The sequence below is a fragment of the Lemur catta genome, chromosome 1 (genome assembly GCF_020740605.2).
Source record: "Lemur catta isolate mLemCat1 chromosome 1, mLemCat1.pri, whole genome shotgun sequence".
Classification (NCBI taxonomy): Eukaryota; Metazoa; Chordata; class Mammalia; order Primates; family Lemuridae; genus Lemur; species Lemur catta.
In genome coordinates, this window is record NC_059128.1 from 38,946,597 (window position 1) to 38,965,815 (window position 19,219).

A 19,219-nucleotide genomic window follows, 5' to 3' on the forward strand; every position below is an offset into this window, starting at 1 on the left:
AATTCAACATTTGCTTACTACACACAAGTTACCAACTATTTAGGGAACTATGGACAATATTTTATCGTGATCCCGTCTCCACTTGCTACCCAACCTATTTCTAGACTTCCTCCTTTGCTCCTACACTTGCCGAGTGATCACTAAATGAACCCTGACATTAACCTAAGAAAAGATGAGGAGGCACATCTATGTAAAAATAAATTTTAAAAAACATTTGAAAGATAAATTTAAAAAGATTCCTGGAGTATCTGAACATCAGCCCCTTTTGAAGAGCATGAATAATCGGGAGCTCACTGAATTTCAGATAGCCTCTTTTTACTGAACTTGAACGATTCAATTAGAAACATAGTTGTGCAAAGTACAGTAAACATTCTGAATATGTAAAATAAGAACTTTATGTATTTTGACACTTTTATAATAATAATATTAACATAGCATTAATTTAAGCATAGTAATCAGTACGTGATGCTTCTGTTGACTTCTTGAGTAGCTGTACATTTTTTAAATTCAAGATTAAATAATAAGTTTTAATTAGCTCAATTTAAGACACTTAATAGTAGATGGTACAGATAAATATATTTTTATATGCCTCTACTTATTTTTCCAAGATTAAGAAGAAAAAACTAAATACAAATAAGACAAGCTCTTGTCATGGATGGAGAAGCCTTGACTATGGAACTAACCCTTTCACCTAAGGTTGCACTGTTCTGCTTGGTTCTTGCTGGAGATTCTTGGTTCATGTTGGTTCTTAATGGTTCAGGAACTAAAGTTTTCTTTTTTACTGGACACCACTGTTTTTCGAGGTTCTGATTTGATTGCCTCAAGTGATTACTCACCTAGTACATAACATGATGGATTCAATGTTAAATTAAAGCCAGGATGCCATTGATATTCCAAGATTTTAGTTTTCATTTGACATTTCGACCTCCTTTCTATCGTCTCAGAAATACCACATCAAGACAAAGCCTCCATGACCCAGAGGGAATGAGAGCCTCTGTTTTCCACGGTGTATCAGTGAGAATAAAGAAACTCATAACTCACAAGGAAGAGTAAAGCACAAATGCTCTGAGTGGTCAAAGAAGCGTACCTGTTTTGGAGATAATGTCCAGGTTGATTTTGGTACTCTATAATCACCCCAGTCAATCCACATCAGAGTCAACAAACATGGTCTGAGGTCACACTATGTATACAACATTTTACTTGTTCTTAGAAACCATAAAAAGAGTGTAGGATGTATACAAATAATTATGGCTATACGTATATACATGAGTTAACATGCACATATTTTCTAGCTCTGACAACTGAGAGGGCCAATAACAGTGAGCTTACCCACAGCCAGATATTAGTTTCTAAATACTCTTCTCTAAGGAAATAGGAATACCTGGAGAAATGATTGATTCTAGGAATGGGGCAGGGAAAATAAAAGATGAGCCTAGAGCATTTTATAATGCCAGAAAATAAGGAAGAGCTCAAAAACAAAAGAAAATAGGGACATGTTAAAGGAACTCAGAAGCCAATCTGAAAGATCTCTCCATAGCCAAAGCTAGAATAAGTTGAGCAAAAGAATAAACAATGCAGGCTTGATCCTAAGCCAAAGTGTGAAATAAATATTCATGAGTCCATAAATATATTAATAAATAAATAAATTGTTGAATAAACAAAGGAAGGAAAAGAGACAGATTTTCTTTACAGAAGAATTCCAAATAATATGTGTAGACACTCCTTTCAGAAGCTGAAGCTTAGCACCTCATCCCTCACTCCAGAGTGTGAACTGGACTTAGCGACAGGCTACCAAAAGATAGAGTATGGGAAGGGGAAAAATAAAGACAGTGGAGACACCTGGCGAACACTACCCTGGTCAGGTGGTCGTAGTTAATGTCACCTGTAATAAGTCCTATTAGTAGCATGTAATGACTGCCAGTATATGATAAGGATACTTCCTCTCTGTGGTGTTCTTTCCAACCCGTGAGCCCAATATAGCCATGAGAGAAAACATCTGGCAACCCTGGATTGAGGGAAATCCCATGAATACAAAATACTTCAACACACTCCTCAGAAATGTCAAGGTCATTAAAAACAAGGAAAGACTGACAAACTGTCGCAGGCCCTCGGTGGATGAGGAGGCATGATGAATGAATGTAATGCGATCTCCTGAATGCAGTCCTGAAATAGAAAAAGAACACCACATATAAAACCAGTGAAATCCAAATGAGGTTTGGAGTTTAGTTAATAGTGATGTACCCATGTTAATCTCTCAATGTTGACAAAGGATGGGGGGTGCTGGAACGGGCCCTTCTGAGCACAGCGCCCTGTGGACGGCACTGGTTGCAGGCCCACGAAGCCTTGGGGGTTCATGGACCGTTAATCAGAATAGGAGGGGGCTTGGTCTGTGGGGTCCTTGTCCTGGAGGCTTGGTTTTCATCTATAACACTGCAGAGAGGCTAGTGGTGATTGGGGAGACATAACAAAATTGGATTTTAGTGATCAATCTGGTGGAAAAGTGTACAGTCGATTTGATAGGAAACACTATTGGCAATCTTCCCAGTTAGGAATTTGACAGTCAGCCTTGAAAAGAAACGGGTGGAAGCATGCATAACATAACACTGTTTTCCTTGCCTTAAACTATAATATTTGGCTGTGTTAACAATTTTGATTCAGGGCACAAGTAGCAACCCAAATACTGTCTTCTAATGTTCATTTCTTTGTTAATGATTTTATCTAAAAAGACTCTTTATCTCAGAGACACAGACCTTGCCAACATAGCATTTTCATTTTAGGAGCCCCTTTATAGAATTTGTAATGAGCTCATCAGGACTGCAATTGTTGCTGCCATATATTTTACTGCCAAGGCATTTAAAATCTGCTTCCAATTTGTCCTCCAAGAAGTTCTGAAACCAGTATGAACTCTGTCTTCCAGGTACCTCCAGATCATCAGTCACGCGATGTAAACCAGGAGCCAACTGCCCCAGTTCACACAGTGGCATCAGTAGACAACTGTCCCCTCTGTCTGTCACAGAAGATTCCTCTGCTCCTATTCTTGAACTTCAGAGCCGAGGATCCTCAGGAGTTTGTGGACATAGAGTTGAGAGACAGAACAGATCAGGTATGTGGGAGCTTCAGTATGTTTTGGTAACCTTCTAACCAGCCATGAAAGATCTCACCATTGGCACAGAATGCAGAGATATTGCATAGATTCTTATGCGTGGATGTGGGGAAGTTTTATCAAGTGGGAGGCGAAGGAAGAACGGAAATGTATAGCTACAATCTATAATAATAGTGGTATACAGTGTAGCAGAGAAACCAAACACCAAAACCTGTTGAAGAACTTAACACATGGTTGGACAATGACTTCTAATGAAGTTTACAAGGTAGCTAGTTTTCTCATCTTCAAAATGCAAAACCCAGCATCTTTTATAATATCTCAGCCCTGGGATTCAGTCACAGCACACTGTGCCCATTCTGAAAAGAAGAGAAACCCCAGTAACATCACAGAGCCTGCTTTTGTCCTCATCAGGACTCCCAGTTCCTGGAGCCCTTTTAGTTTTCCCAGTGTCACACTTCTTGCAGGGGACTGCACTGGCCTCCCTCGGCAGCATTTTCTGATCAATCGAGACCTTTAGCCTTTCCTCACATCCACGTGACCACTCACCAACTCCTAGGTTACAGAAATTGCTAAACTGATAAATCTCGCAACTATGACCATGAGTTTCCCAGCAAATTTATCATTTTTAATTGCAGGTGGGTCCACTGGGCTGCTGCCCAATACTTTCACTTATTGGTGGTGGACATCGTGTTGCCTTCCCCAGAGAATACTCTCCAGCCTCAACTCATATTCACCTCCTCTCATCACGTGACCATACTTACACCTTTCCAAAAAGAGCAAGACAATTGTTTGCTAACAAACACTTTCCTCTCTCCCTCAGAATTTCTCTGTACTTTTGTTTACCAAGTACCATCATCGTGGGGTCGCTTTGGGCTTGTGTGTCTTTCTACCTTCAGGTGTTAGCTTCTCTACCTGTGTCCATGACCACCTCCTCGGCATCTCTCCTGCCTGTATTTTCAGTATCTCCCTTACCCTTTGTCCTTCAGCTTGGCTGGCAACATAATAAAATCTCTCTTATCCTTAAGAACAGTAACAACAACAAAAACAACAAAATATGCCATTTAAAATCACTAGGTAATAAAACAACACAACAACAAACCAATCCCAGAACTTTGAGAAAACTGACTTTAAAAAAAAGAAGGAAAATGGCAGCTCAGAGGATTCAATTAGCGGCAGGGGATAAACAATGGGTTAGAGGAGTTGTGAAAGCCTCGTCTAGTGTCCTACTAATTTTAGAACAGATTTTTTTAATATAAGAAAAGGTATTTTTCAAAAATAATATTTTGACATGGTCTCTTAGCAACTATATGAACCTCAAAGCTAAAACTCTTTTTTTAAAAAAAAGTGAGGAAAATCTTCATAAATCTTCAGAAAGTTTTTAATTGGCTTTAATGAATTACAGTGATATTCATATTATCCCATTTGTGAAACAGAATATTCCAATTAATTAAATATGCTTGTTAATAAAAATGTGCCCTATCATATATAAATTACAAATTTCAAAGACCGTACCATTAAAGATCAGTTGGAACATGATTTACTCTTTCTGTGATTATTAGAAGCTCTTGGGGATATCCCAGTGCACCAAAGAGAAGAGAGAACAGGAGAAAAATCTGAAAAGCAGATCACTATGCTTTCATGGATATTATGGTACTTAATCTCAAAATGAATCCCATGACATAGATATTATCATTGTTTGATAGAAAAAGAAGCTAAGACTGGAATACAACATGTTCTCAGAGCCATACAATGGCAGAGCTAGGACTTAAACTCACGTTTCCAAACTTCAGTGGCCTATACCATGAATTTGCATAACTCTAATAAAATTTCATAGAAATGGATGGAATTTCTGATAACGTAATTTAAATGATCTATATATACAAAACTATAAATCTAAGCAGGACTATAGAAAATCATGTTTAAAATGATCAGAAAAATAAGAGCTCTGGATATCCAATCTTTCTATGCTTTGTAAAATTAAAAAATCAGCAAAATTAGCCAAGCTAACAAAGAATGAGGTCAATACTATGATACTATAAAGGTATTTAGGTGATTATTGGTATTAATATCATCAAGAGCACTGTCCATGATATGATAGTGACATAGATGTAATCTTCAAAGAAAGTGACAATAAAGGCAGATATCACCTCAAGGGGATACTTAAAATCTTTGTAAAATTCTTCCTCATTTGTGAGATAGTCCTTGGAAATAATACGATTTGAAATGTAGTAGAATATACCTTTCTCTTAAGTATCACTACTTAATTCTCACACAAGACTACCATTTCTGCCAAGAAGAAAACTTTTTCTCCAAACCATTTCTGAAACTTCCAGTGCTTGAATGGAGAGCTAAAGGCTGAAAGCTGTGACATACGAGTATTCAGAATAAAGTTTGGACCCCTGGTGGGGTCATACTGACTTGGGTTGGGTTCGACCTTGGACAACCCTTAACATGAGTCTCACTTTTTCATCTGTGAAGTAGGAACGATAATACCTCTTAATAGGACAGCTTGTGTTCTTTTCCCAGCCTCTCAACACAGGAGTCCCTCATTGTCTCCTCTTATTTATCCTAATTTTCCCCCCGCTATTCTCTGTGTAAGGCACATGGCACAGAGGAAATTTGCCGAACTGTTATCAAGAGCAGGTGTCATCTGTACATAGTGGAGGGAGCTGGCTCAGTCACACTCCCAGACTCATCTCAATGTCACTGCATCACCGAAGTTTCTTCTGAGCATTTCCCACCCCAACCCTTAACAAGTACTTCTCTGCTTCACATGGCCCTGCATCTGTTGGAGTTGGCCCTTCCCACACTGTATTGAATGTGTTTGCTGGCTTTCCACTAGATCATGAGCTCAATCTTTCATCTTTGAACCCCTGAGACCCAACTAGCTAACTAGCTCCCAGTAGAGTCTCCATAAGAGTTTGTTGAATAGATGAATAAAAGAATTCCAGTTTTGATCTTCCAGAGCCCTAGGCCCTGAGAATTCCGTATTGTTTCTATGACTTACAAGTCATATAGTAATTGCTATGTTCATAGTTATTTGGTTTATATTACCTAGTGAAGAATTTACTTTCAAGGCCTGCTCCTCCTTCCCCCAAATGATTACATCAGAAAGCCTTAACTAGATAAAGGTTTTTAGCAATGGGGCAGTCATGCCTGGCCCATGAAGCAGTAGGAACACATTTCAGCAGGAGGGCCAGAATGTTCTAGAGAAGTACAGTGAGAAGCCCCATCCACTACCATTTGTAATCTGTGGGCTTCACCACTTTCTTAAACCCTAGAATAGACCTTGTGCTTAAGGGAGATGCCTGGAGAGACAAGAGAATCTTGCAACCAACTCTGCCTCCTTCCCCAAGGAGTCTACTGTCTGGGATCAGTTTGGAGACTCAGGGTGACCTCTACCCCTCTTTAACTTCCTAATAGGTACATGAATTCATTATGTCAAACTTATTTTTTCCAACAGGGGAGAAGGCCTCTATGAATGTTGCTTTCAGAGAGCTTTGGCTATTTTGATGTGAAAAGAAAATGCTATTAAATCTTCTTATTAAATGTAAAAGTACAAAGGAGAACTTACTGTGCTCCCAGAGATACATTAAATAGTAATTTGTTGTGAAGTAGAAAATGGCTTTGTGTAATCAGGACTTGCTCTGTTCTTGGGACATATTGCTATTCAATTTAATAATCATCTTTGCTGCAAGTTTTTAAAAAAAATCTCAGTGGAATATAAAAACAAATACTTATTTCTCATTCACTTTTCATGTTGGTGGATACAGAACAGCTTTGGCTAGGTTCCGCCCATTCTGCTACACAGACAGAGAGAACAGCTTCTATTCGGGATTTTACATTTTAGTGATGGGGGGAAGAGCAAGAGAGCTGGTGGGGCGGTGGGATGCCTCTTAAAGCTTCTGCTGGGAGGTGACATACCTGACATCTGTTCATGTTTGATTGGAGAAAGCAGGTCACACAGCCAAGGCCAAAGTCTTTGGGAGCTGAGATGTGTAATGCTCTTACGAGGAAGGGGATAGCGCACACTAGAGAACAGCATAGCATCCACCAAGTTCATGAGATACACACTGTACTTTGAAGAACAGAGATGCCAGAGAGAAAAACGAGCCGGAGTTATCAATCCTTCAAATAACGGTAGAAAAGAAAAACACTGGTGGTTCTACTGTCCGCCTCTTTGGTTTCATCTATCTTTTTTAAGGAGCTGACACATTTGATTGCTGTTTTATAACCTGATTTCCACACATTTGTATTCCTTTCCTGTTTTCAGCGGACGATGGGACACAGACTCATTCTGAGAACAGCAGCCAAGAAAACAGAATCAAGGCTCGCTGCCTGTCCTGCACGGCCATGGTTCTGAAGGCCATCTGGGGACTCTTAATCATCTTGTCAGTATCATCGTCTTGGGTTGGAACCACACAGATTGTAAAAATTACTTATAAGAACTTCTATTGCCCATTTTTCATGACTTGGTTTTCAACAAACTGGAACATTATGTTTTTCCCAGTCTATTACTCTGGTCATCTGGCCACTGCTCAAGAAAAGCAATCTCCAATGAAAAAATTCAGGTAGGTTTCATGTTAAATGGTCAACAGGAGATGTTTGAAAATAGGTATTATGCAGCTATGTATATTTTTATATCTTGGGTATATAATAAGTTGAGTTCTTTGGGGGAGCAAGGAAAAGCAGGTAACAAAAACTAAAAAGCAGAGTCAGCTCTCCCTTAAAAACACTGTGTCTCCCCTGTACTGATGCTTTTGCATATCTGATCTTATTTCATCATCTTTGGTGGCAACATCCACCTTTTAAGGAGGTGTTATCCCCAATTTAACACAAGCAGAGTTTCAGAAAAATTAAATGACCCATCCAAGGTCAGACACTTATAAATAATGGAACCCAGATTTAAATCCAGATCTATTTGTTTCTGAAAGTCATGTTTCAAAAGAACATTCTAGTGTCTCAGACCCAGGGGGAAAAAAAGCTGTATTAATCAGAATAATGGTTATATAAACACTTGTTCAACATTCCTGACCCTGTTGCTTAAGCAGATGAAATGACCTGATTTCATGCCATGGGAGCTTTGGCCCTGGGAAAGTTTGCTGGCCAGAAGCACATGACACCTTAATTGTGTCTTCACTAGCTATGGACAGTGGTGGTTGGGCTTACCTGGGAGTCCCACGGTTCTAGTGGCTGATCTGTGCTAAACCTCTCTTCTACAGTGCCCTCTTAGAGAGCTCAGGAAGCCAAGTGGGCTAATGTCACACAGCCTTGCACAGCACTCATGAAAGGCAAACGCAGCATGGGGGTCAAAGTACCTTTGTTAGTGAACAGCTCCTCGAAAAGAAAAAGCCCAACACTAAGGAATGACTTCCAGGACAGCTGCTATGATCACCAAGAAAAAGCAGTAGTGAGGGACCTCAGAGGAGGGCAGATGAGAGAGCGACAGTTCCCCACACCAGCTTATTGCTCCTCAGCAGAATAAATTTGTCTTGCAGGAGCCAAAAGAATCTTCCTTTCTTGCCCCTGTACCTAATGAAAAGAAGAATGACTATTATAATTGGGTCATTATAAGATTGTTGTTAAAAATCTTAACAGACTGTGAAGGGTTTATCTTCAACTTCCATTTTCTATTACCAACTTGGAAGTGGTTGGGAAGATTAACATCAGACCATGCGTTAATTTTCTATATATGTCCATGAAAACTCATGATAATTAAAGAAACAAAAAAGGAGCCAAAAGAATAAATGTTTTCTGGTTTGGGGGAAAGGAGAAAGGCCTATATCTATTTGTGATTGATAAAGATATTTTGTATTCGATTCCCATCAAAATAGACATGATCTTGGGGCACAAGTTTTTTTTTTAAATGACAGTATTTAATAAGTGATTGCTGGGGAACATGATTATCAGACCAAAATTGTCCCTGTTTGAAAATACCTGCATGGACCCATATAGTGTGTATGTTCTACTTGAATACTTACATAGTTTAGACACACATATTGATTAAAAACAGTATAAAATTTAGTATAAGAATACTTCAAAGCAAGACAAATCATTTTGATTTAAGATAACTGGTTGATAATAAGAGGCTGCTGATAGCAGAAATGTTCTTTTGGGAATAAGCTTCACCTTTTCCACATCTCTCATGTCAGACTAACTCTGAACTTTGCAAAATCTATGATTTGACAGAACACCTCCACCTATTAGTGTGGGCAGAGTAAAGTTGACCATTTCTAAAATAGAATCAAAGAGGTTTTATTGTCAAGCAGAAAACACTATCTTTGAAGGGAATATTCTCCAGTGGCCCTCTCCATGTGAGAGGTAAAAATTGTCAGAAAATTCTTAGATCCTTGATCTTTTTTTTTCCCTGCAGACTCATTAACACCATCTGCCAAGACATTACTCCCAAAGCTCTCACGGCTGAACAAGGGAAAAATAGGTAGTGTATAAGACAGGAAACAGGATTTGTCCCATAGTGCCAGAGCCTCTGACTATTTTCCCTTGAATGGTATGAAAGCATTTTCAGTTTTTCTCTTATCACTAACATCAAAAGAATTTTCAACAAAGTATCAAATCTAAATAGTAAGGGTTGTCTGTTTGAAAGTAGTTTTTGATGATTTAAAAATTCCATTTATATACTACCAGGAGAATTCAATGGCCTCAGGTGAATTTGAAATTTAGGAAGAAAAAATTATATACCATAGTATTAACAAGGGTGTATTTTTAGGGGAAAAAAATCTCTAGAAAGCATGAAATTAGAGCCAAAGATATATTTGCCTATGTCAGGCACCTTTGAAAGTGCTTATGATGCTATTTGACATACAGAAATGTTTCAGTAATGAGTAGCTGCTATTATAATGACGAGCATAATTAATTATTAGTGTTCCTCAACTTCTAAGCTTCATTTCAAGCTTTGCCACCTGCTAATGCCTCTTGTCCAGAAATTCTGATCTCATCAACCGAAAGAGAAACCCACTATTATTTGCCTCTCCATAAAAATTCTTTTTTTTTTTTCAGTTTTCACATTTCTTAGCACTTAATGCTTAAATAGCATAGGGTTTTACACAGGCGACCTGGCATTTGAATGGAGAGCATTTTTAATTCCTGGAACAGTAGTGACAAAGGGGAGAAAGTTGGCAGTGAGAGGAGAAGGGAAAAGAAAGAGGAACAAGGAGGCCACAGACACCTGGGGGACAGGACGAGCCAGGTGAGAACGGTCTCACGCTCCCTGTCCCTCTGCATCCACTGGTCCTCCCTGTGGGACTGGAGTGTCCTCTTGCCTGCATCCACAGTCTTTGCTTGAGAGCCTTCACCCAGCTTGATGGTGGGCTCTCTCGGCAGGAAGAACATCACTGGCCAGGGCCAGAGATAAGAAAAAGAAATCCTTTAATGAGAAATGAGGTTTGTTGTGGTTCTTAATAAATGTGTACATATTTTAAAAGGCATTCAGTGGTTGCAGATGAAAGGCTGAAACCCACAACTCTAAACTATAGCTCTACGTGGCAACTTTCTCGCAAAGCAGATCCCTTTGTAAGGACAGAACACAAACTCTGTGCCCAGGCTACGCTGAAAACTGCCACTCAGTCTATGTGTGGCCCTGATTCAGAATATCCTGACGGCTGTGGGGCTTGTAGAGAGACTGTTCATTTTCCCGTGTGTGTGTGTGTGTGTGTGTGTGTGTGTGTGAGCAAGTGTAATTTCTGTTTACTCTGCAGAAGGCTTTAGGTTATTTAATCCCTTCATTGAAGTTTTGTCTCTTTCAAGCTAAAATTTACTTTTGAGAAATCTCATTTTCATTTTATGAAAAGCCTTCCTTTTGGATTGTCTCCTGCATGAAAGTAAACAAATCTCTGTACAAGTTTCTATGTGTGCAATACTTGTCTTTAACCTTCCTAGAGTCACTGACCTAAAACTCCCAGCTTTCACAGCTATTGGAAGGCAACATTTGCTATGGGAGCTGATATGTAAGGCCATGCTCCCTGTGTCTAAAGCCTTTATCACTTCCTTATTGTATGTGGGCCTTCTGTGGGGTAAGTTACTTCATACGTGTGAGACAGACATTGACTAGAATTTACTTTGATTTGCAATACTTTGAGGCACAATGATTTCTCTCCAGTAAAAACTGGAAGAGAAAGTAGTACTAATACTACTTAGAGTCATGTAAATAGATTCATTGTAAACATTATAAACATGGGCAAATATTAATAACTTGGTGCTTTGAACAAGAATATTTATACTACTTCTGAAAATACAATGCCCAGCACATGATAGTTGCCCAGTAAATGCTTGAATGTTCATGCACAACTGAGTGAAAAAAAGAAAGTTAAATTATCCCAGTGGTGAGTCTGTTTTCAGGCCACAGTCATACCGGCACTGTCATTGTATCACTTTCACTATTGCCTGTACTTATCATTAGCTTGAACATTTTTATTAAAATCAATTTAATTGGAAATCAAATAAATCAAAGATTTAACTGAAGTCAGCATTTTTACACACCGAATTCAGATAATTCCTCCAAAATTGCCAAATGTTTATATATAAATACAACTCGCGTTTCCTATTTAGTTTTTACTATTTGGGGGTTATCACAGAGGTGGTCTTCATTCTTCTGCCTTCAAAATGCTAGCACAAAAAGGAATTAGACAATTGGGCAGATATATTAGAAAGAGGAAATAGTGTCCTAGAAATAAGAAAATCCCAAGATGGTTGTGGCTTCACAGGTATAAGAGGGTACCTGTCCCATAAGATTCTGTGAGTTATCTGTAGTCTGTTCATGCAGTAGCAGCCACCTTTCGTTTGCCTATTGGGAAAGAATCTTCTCCCTCTTCTGATAGCTATTCATTTCAGCAATTACCCATTTCCGTATTTCTTCAGGCTCCTCTGAGAGTGTTCAGAACAGCAGAATGGCTGCCCTTGCAATCTCAAGAGAATATCTAGGTAGAAGAGGGCCTAGCTCTGTGCCTGGGGAGATATGGGCTCATTTCCAAGGAACTCCATGCACTCCCTGAAGCCTGTAGGTGGCAGGACTGAGTTCAATATATTCCACAGATGAATGGTGGGTCTTGAGAGTTTGTGCTCCTGCCTGAAAAATGGCTGTGATGAGTTAGACAAGATGTGTCACCATTAGTACCTGGATATTAACTTCTTTTTTCTTTCCTAGGGAATGTAGTCGGATTTTTGGTGAAGATGGTCTGACATTGAAGCTCTTTCTTAAAAGAACTGCTCCCTTTTCTATTCTATGGACTTTGACTAATTATCTATATTTACTGGCTTTAAAGAAGCTGACGGCCACGGATGTCTCTGCTCTGTTCTGTTGTAACAAAGCCTTTGTCTTCTTGCTGTCGTGGATTGTGCTGAAAGACAGGTTCATGGGAGTAAGGGTAATGGTACACTTGATTCAATGCACGGTGCCTCCCTTAATCATAAATCCTTGGTGTCAGGAGGGCTGCTTTGTTTCATGGAGTTTCTGTAAAACTTTTCCCACTGGTTCTGAGTACAAATTGAAATCTGAAGATGCATTAGGAAGCCCAGGCAGTTACAACATCGTGAAAGGATAAAGAGATTGTTTCCCCTGGTTAGTGAGCTGATTCCAACAAGAGGCATTAAAGCAGACAGAGAAAATAAGTTCTTTTTTTAGAATTAATTTTTAGAATTAATGGTGTGATCAACTCCTTCTGTCCTCAGGAAAGAAGGGTTTGAGAAAATTAGCCACAATAAAGATTATGATTTGCCTTTTTCAATCAACATATGTTGAGACAACCCCCCACGTGCCCCCCACCAGATGGATTTAATTAATATTTGGTGTAAGTAGATAGGATTACCAAACAGTAATTAAAGTCACTGGTAATGGCACAATGCTGTTAAAAGTGGCTATATATCTAGTGTGACTAATCTGGAAATGGAACTAAAAGCAACAACTTGTTCTTTTGGGTACAGATCCTTAATTGAACTGCATTAAACTTCCACCAACCACTTCAGTTCTGAGTTTATTCCTTTCAGGATTAACATGGATTTAAAAAAAAATTGTATGAATGTGCTTGTTCTATGTTAGAAACAGATTGCTCGGAAGCCATGACGATTTAAGGAACCAGATCTCATTCATATGATCTGGCATTCCACTGTGATGAAAATATTGAGACAATAATTCTTTAGAAGGAGGTACAAATGAATAGCCTTTTCCCAATGTATTAATAGCAACATTACACAACTTACTTTTCTCTGAAAGCTATGTCCACAATTGAGTTTGAAACATTTTTTCTATCAAAATTTTGTTCCTATTGGCAATGATTCCAAGGTCTTTGCCCCTCTCCAAAATGCTGAAATTAATGTCTATATTAGAGAGTGAGTTTATGATGGTCATTAACCCTGAAAGCTTTTCTATAAAAAAAAAAAGAGCCAATTAGAAAATTCTGATTGTATCTTGGGAAATGCTGCTCAGAAATTGAGAACTGAAGCTTGATATGAACAGTAAGTAGAAAGCTTTGATAAAAGACAAGATCAGAAACTGCGTGAGTTAGTGCATGATACCATTAAAATATACCAAATGCGATACCACATTCTCCACCGGCTAATCTCAGATTTGCCCCCAAAGGGCTCAGCATCATGTGTTTATACCTGGAGCACTGTCACTGGCTATCCACCATCAGGAACCCTGACAAGTCCTTGAGAGCAGGGACCTTTTTCGTAGTGTTCACTGCTCCATTCAGGATGGGCTACATAATTTGTGGGGCCCAGTGCAAAATGAAAATGCAGGGCATCTGTTAAAAAATTATTAATAATGTCAAGATGGCAACAACAGAGCATTAAACCAAGTGTGAGTCTAAGCATGGGTCCTATACATCCATAGGTCATACCCTCTGAAGCCAGCCCGGCCTCTATTTCCAACGCCTAGAATAATTCAGGGCACCAGGTAGGGGCTTGATAGATATTTGAGTATGTAATAAATGAATTAATGCTTGTGAGATCTTTTTCTCCATTATTTTTCACCACCATGGACCACCCATGAGGACCTGGAGGCTCTTGAGAGGGAGAGAGAAGAGATTTAGGAGCTTTTTTGTTCTTTCAGTGGCATATGAATACCAAAAGTAAATCAATACCTTCACTATTAGATTTATGAGAAAACAATTGTATTAGAGTAATTGAATGCATTTAACCATGGACCTCACAGATGCAAGAGGTTACATTAAAAAAGATACAATGTTTATTTGAGGCCTTTTAGAGGAAAAAAAACCCGGCTGTGCAACTTATATTTAAATCACAAATTTAAAAAATCTGCCCAGAGGCTACTAACCATTGCCATTTTAAATTTGGCAGCTGCAGCGGGTTGGATGGTAGCTCCCAAAGAGATCTGCCCACATCCTAATCCCCCAAACCTGTGAATGTGACCTTATTTATAAAAAGAGTCTCTGCAGGTGATATTAACTTAAGGATCTTGAGCAGAGGAGACCATCTTGGATTATCTGGTGGGCTCTAAATCCACCGACAAGTGTCCTCCTGAGAGACTCACGCAGACTAGACACACAGAAGAAAGAGGAGGAGGCAGTGTGACCACAGAGAGAGAGATTGGAGAGATACGGCTACAAGCCAGGAATGCCAGGGCAGCCACCAGAAGCTGGAAGAGGCAAGGCATCTATCCTCCCCTAGAGATGCCACAATTCCCTGCTGGATTCTCAACTTCTGGCCTCCAGAACTGTGAGAGAATATATTTCTGTCGTTCTGAGTCACCAGGTTTGGGGTAATTCGTTGCAGCAGCCTCAGGAGACAAGGACAGCATCTGTAAGTAATAAGACCTGGTAGAAGGAATGTTAAATGGCCAATAAGTACTTGTTAATAAATATATACAGAATTTAAGACATCATAGATGGCAAAATAGTAAGCATTAGCGTCCAGCATGCTGGTCAAAGTCAGACATTTTTCTTTATAAGCGACAGAGTGGGTTTCGCTTCAGACGGTGGAACGTTAGGAAGCAGTTAACGCCATGTTCCAGAAGAATGTTAAAGTGTAATTTCAGTGATGCCCATTGTCAGGCCCTGGAATGTGAGACGCACCAAAACATATTCAGCATTTTGCCTTTTAACAGCATCAGCAATTCTTTTCCTCCTGAGACATACTGAGAACATGTATAATTAGGTCATTTGAGAAATTAGAGGAGGGCAAACAGAGCACTGACAGCATAAACACGACCCTTATTGCCTACGTCAGTAAATAATCTAAGGCACAGCCCCTCCTGATATCACCCCACTAGGCTACTCTTTAAAAAATAAAAGTTAAAGGGAAGCTTTCAGTCATCAGATTAACATTTATATTTCTGGCTCATGCTAAAGTTTCAGTAGCTTAGAAACAGATGTTTGTTGGATTATAATTCTCATTTGCTTGGCCCCAGGAAGGATCACATTTAAGATGAAAAGCTATGGCCTTCCCTACTTCTCTTTTTTCATGTCAAAATAACACCATGAACAGAATGAAGGACGCTTTAAGTTATAACATCAGTAAATATGGGTTTATCTGGACCACCAGAGGGCCAGAATTAGTCATGCTCACATAAAGTGAATTATGTATTACGAATAACTTGTTAATATTTTGTTTCCTTTGAATACTGAGTTATAGATGGAAAGGTAATCTTTTATACATTTAATTTTCTAGTGTGAAGTCATTTCAACCCACTTACTGGTAATCTTTGGTGTGCTAAAAATCCCTTTCACCTGACATTTTGGGGTGGATGATTAAAAAAAAGAAAAATACTGTAAAAAAAAAAAAAAGCCCTTTCTTGAGCAATTACTTACAGCTGATATATGATCATCCCACGGAAATTAACAAACTTCTTTAAAAGATAATACTTTTAATTACAAAAATGTTGGAAAGTGATAATCTAGCTCTTGCAGCTTTGAAGATGGGTGTTTTCCCATCTTTGAGATCCTTTCATGTTTAGATAGAGGTCTTAAGGTAATGGGAACCAGAGAAACCACCTTAATAAAAGAAAGCTCTTCCCAAAGGAAATGCATCACTTCCTGGGACTTTTCTTCTCCATTGTTGGTGTCTGTTTCACTCCAGTGAAAAGTAGATGCCAGATTCAATTATTAGAAATTTTTCTTTCATGTCTTATCCCTCTCTTACTTTTTGTAGTATTATTCAAACTTTTCTTTCATGTTTAAATTTCCTTGGCGATGTGGAGAAAATTGGTGGTTGGTGAATGGTTCAGCAGACCCCACTTTTCTTAGCAGATTATGGAATGAATTTGTGTTCCTTCCGCTTGGCAGCCACATATTTTCCTGCTATATCTGCGTCCACTTGCCATCAGCTTCCCAAACTGCAGCTGTTGCAGAGACTTTCCGAGATTTACCAAGGGCTGACCGGAGTGTGTCAGTTAAACTAAATCTTTCATTGGATAACCTGTACTTCTTTGAATTCAAATTGGGCCCATGAGTGCTCTGAAACAGGAGACTGGAGCCGAGCTACTACTGATTTGTGCTGACATTGCATAGTAAGATAAGATTCAAGACGAGCTTTTGTTTCCATCTTGCCTTTGGGTACTGTTCATTCATGTGCAGCTCAGAATTCTCCACCTAGAACCTCCATGCTTCCTGGGGGAGGCAGTGGAGGACAGACAGTGGAACTCATCCCTCTCATCCTCCTCTTGGCAGGACAATGACTTATGAATAGAGCCAAGAGAGGAGAGATCTGGGCTGTGATAGCTCTCAGATTTTCTGCCTATAAGGAATCCATAACCCCTTCAACAAAGTGCAGTCCATGTGTCTGCGCTCCACATACATCCTTGTCTCTTTCTTCCTGGAATTTCTTTCCCTCTTTCCCATCCAGGTTTCCCTTTGAGATCATTTTCAAATGGATTTAATTCAATAAAAATAGATGTGAATAAGGGGAAGGGGAGTTAGAGACCCAGCACCCCTTGGGTTTGCTACTGTCACACACACACACACACACTCCATCTGGACAGTTATAGATTGCCACCCCTCTTTTATTTCTGACATTTCAGCTCTTGTTCAATTTAATTGGATTTGAGTCACAGAGACAGTTCTTCACAGAACCTTATATATAACGTGCAAAAGTTTAAAGATTTTGTATAGCCATGGTTCCTTGAAAAGGGACCCTATATAAATCCACTCATAGAGAGAAGAAGAGTTAATGCAGTTCTCATTGGTCAAATTGTTAATGTACGTCCCAAACTCAGTTGGTGATCTTTAGTCTTCAACTTGAGCATAGTCACTGCCAGCAGTGTAGTTTGAGACCTGCATTTTAGGGGCTGCTGTAGGTTTGAGATTCAAGGGTCCATTGTGAACCAATGAGGCTGCTTCATGCTCAGCTTCAAATACAGAATTAACTTCAGGGCAAAGTAAGGAAACATGTTTGGGTTATGATCACTCATTTAGACCTTTAGTATCTTCAGGGAACACTATAGGAAGAGAAGCAATTAACAATTCATTTCAATGCCGTGGACTCTAAAAGAACTAGTATTGCTATGTGAATAATAATCATGGAAACCATCTGTGAGTGGGAAACGTAGTGAATAGGATGAGGCTAGGAAACCCTCATAGAGATGCAGAGAGGGACCCAACCCATGTGATTTTAAGGGCCTGCGCCCAAAGAGGAAAAAGTGAAGATAGAAGAAAACAAAAACATTCAAAAGCCAGATACTCCTCTAGCCTTTATCTCTACAAACTAATTCTTTGAAAGGTAAAAGAAACCTAGCTTTCATGTAGGGTCACAGGTGGTATTTTGCATAGCAAGATCACCAAATATCTACCTGTCAAGCTCCCTTTGGGCTTGAGGAACAGGCTCAAATGGCCTCACAGTCCTCCTCTGGCCCGAAAGTGGATACAGGGAGCCCTCTTGGGGCCTGAGCCCGCAGAGGAAGGCAGCTGGCTCCGGAGGCCATGCCACCCAGCTGGCCTGCTGAGATAATGGGCTAAATAAATCCTAGCCCTGGAGGTACTCACCCCAGGTGGGCACAACATGATGTGAGGACAGAGAGGTTTAGAAAGTTAAAAACGGAGGTATTGGCAGTTTTATGGTCACTGTGGTTACTAACATTCTCACCCAAACCAGATTCAGATAATGATAATGCTAGCTTTCCCACTTTATTTAGACACTTCTGGTTTGGTGAAGAGGCTGGAACTGGAATACATTTTGTCAGGAAAGCCACATTTTCCAGAAGCCAAGAAGCTGGCACCACTAGATGGAGCATTTTCGGCAGAAGAGTTCCTCATATGGATGCTAATGTGGCCCAAAAGCATTTTTGTGGTTGTCATCCTGTGAATGAGCACGTATGAACATTTTTGACATATTATTTTAGGCTCTGGCTTCCTGCAGACACATTTCCAGGATGCTGAGCCCATAAAGAGTGTTTTTTCTATTAAGAAGGAGACAGACTATCAGTCCTTCTCTGACGACCGATTAATTCTGAAGGTGCAAATGACTCAGATCTGTGCTTGAGTTGTGTGTTCTCTGGACATTTAAAGAGTATGCACCCTCTAAAGTTAAGCCAATGTTGCCCAGCAGAGCTACTCTGGGATCATCCAAAGGGCCACTGTACATAGGCCTTGCACCTAACATTTTCTTGGATTTTTGAAATTCACTGAGATCCCTTCCTTTAGTTCCAACTGTGTAAATAAGAAATATATTGAAAAATTCTTAAAATACGGCCACAGAGAATTTTTTCTATCAGGTAGTTGAGAAATTTAAATAAAAATGTGGCAAATAATTTAACTTATTTATCCCCCCACCAAGAACCTACTATATAACCTATAAATCATTGCTCATACCATGAAGAAGAATTTTTCTAGCATCTCAAATATTCAGATTTTCATGCCTTCAGAACGTAACAGTATTGTCTGCCCCCTAAAGAGAAAAATGCTTCTCTATGGGAAGGCAATTGAAAGAGACACTGGTGTAATAGATATGTCAATTTAAGTGGGCCAGGCTAATATTTTCACAAGCACTTGAATATAACAAGTAATGGAGACTTTTAAGAGGCTCACTATGATTATAATTTTGAATTGCTGTGAAATTATGTAATCTTCAGCCATATCAAATGCCTATCTTGAGAAAATTTATCATAGAAATTTTATGCATATGTATATTTACTAATGGCTGTCTCAGAAG

The 19,219-nt window shown here is 39.3% G+C and overlaps 1 protein-coding gene across 2 annotated transcripts in view; it reads left to right on the forward strand.

Annotated features, from left to right (window-relative positions):
- Positions 1-19,219, forward strand: part of SLC35F4 (solute carrier family 35 member F4) — a 207,605-nt gene that overhangs the window by 177,574 nt on the left and 10,812 nt on the right. Inside the window, exons 2-4 of one of the 2 annotated variants that reach the window (XM_045554878.1) lie at positions 2,918-3,103; positions 7,377-7,674; positions 12,264-12,483. In XM_045554878.1, coding sequence (XP_045410834.1) covers positions 2,918-3,103; positions 7,377-7,674; positions 12,264-12,483 — 704 coding nt within the window. Of the gene's footprint in view, positions 1-2,917; positions 3,104-7,376; positions 7,675-12,263; positions 12,484-19,219 lie in introns of those variants that run through there. The other variant, XM_045554886.1, reaches the window with a different exon arrangement.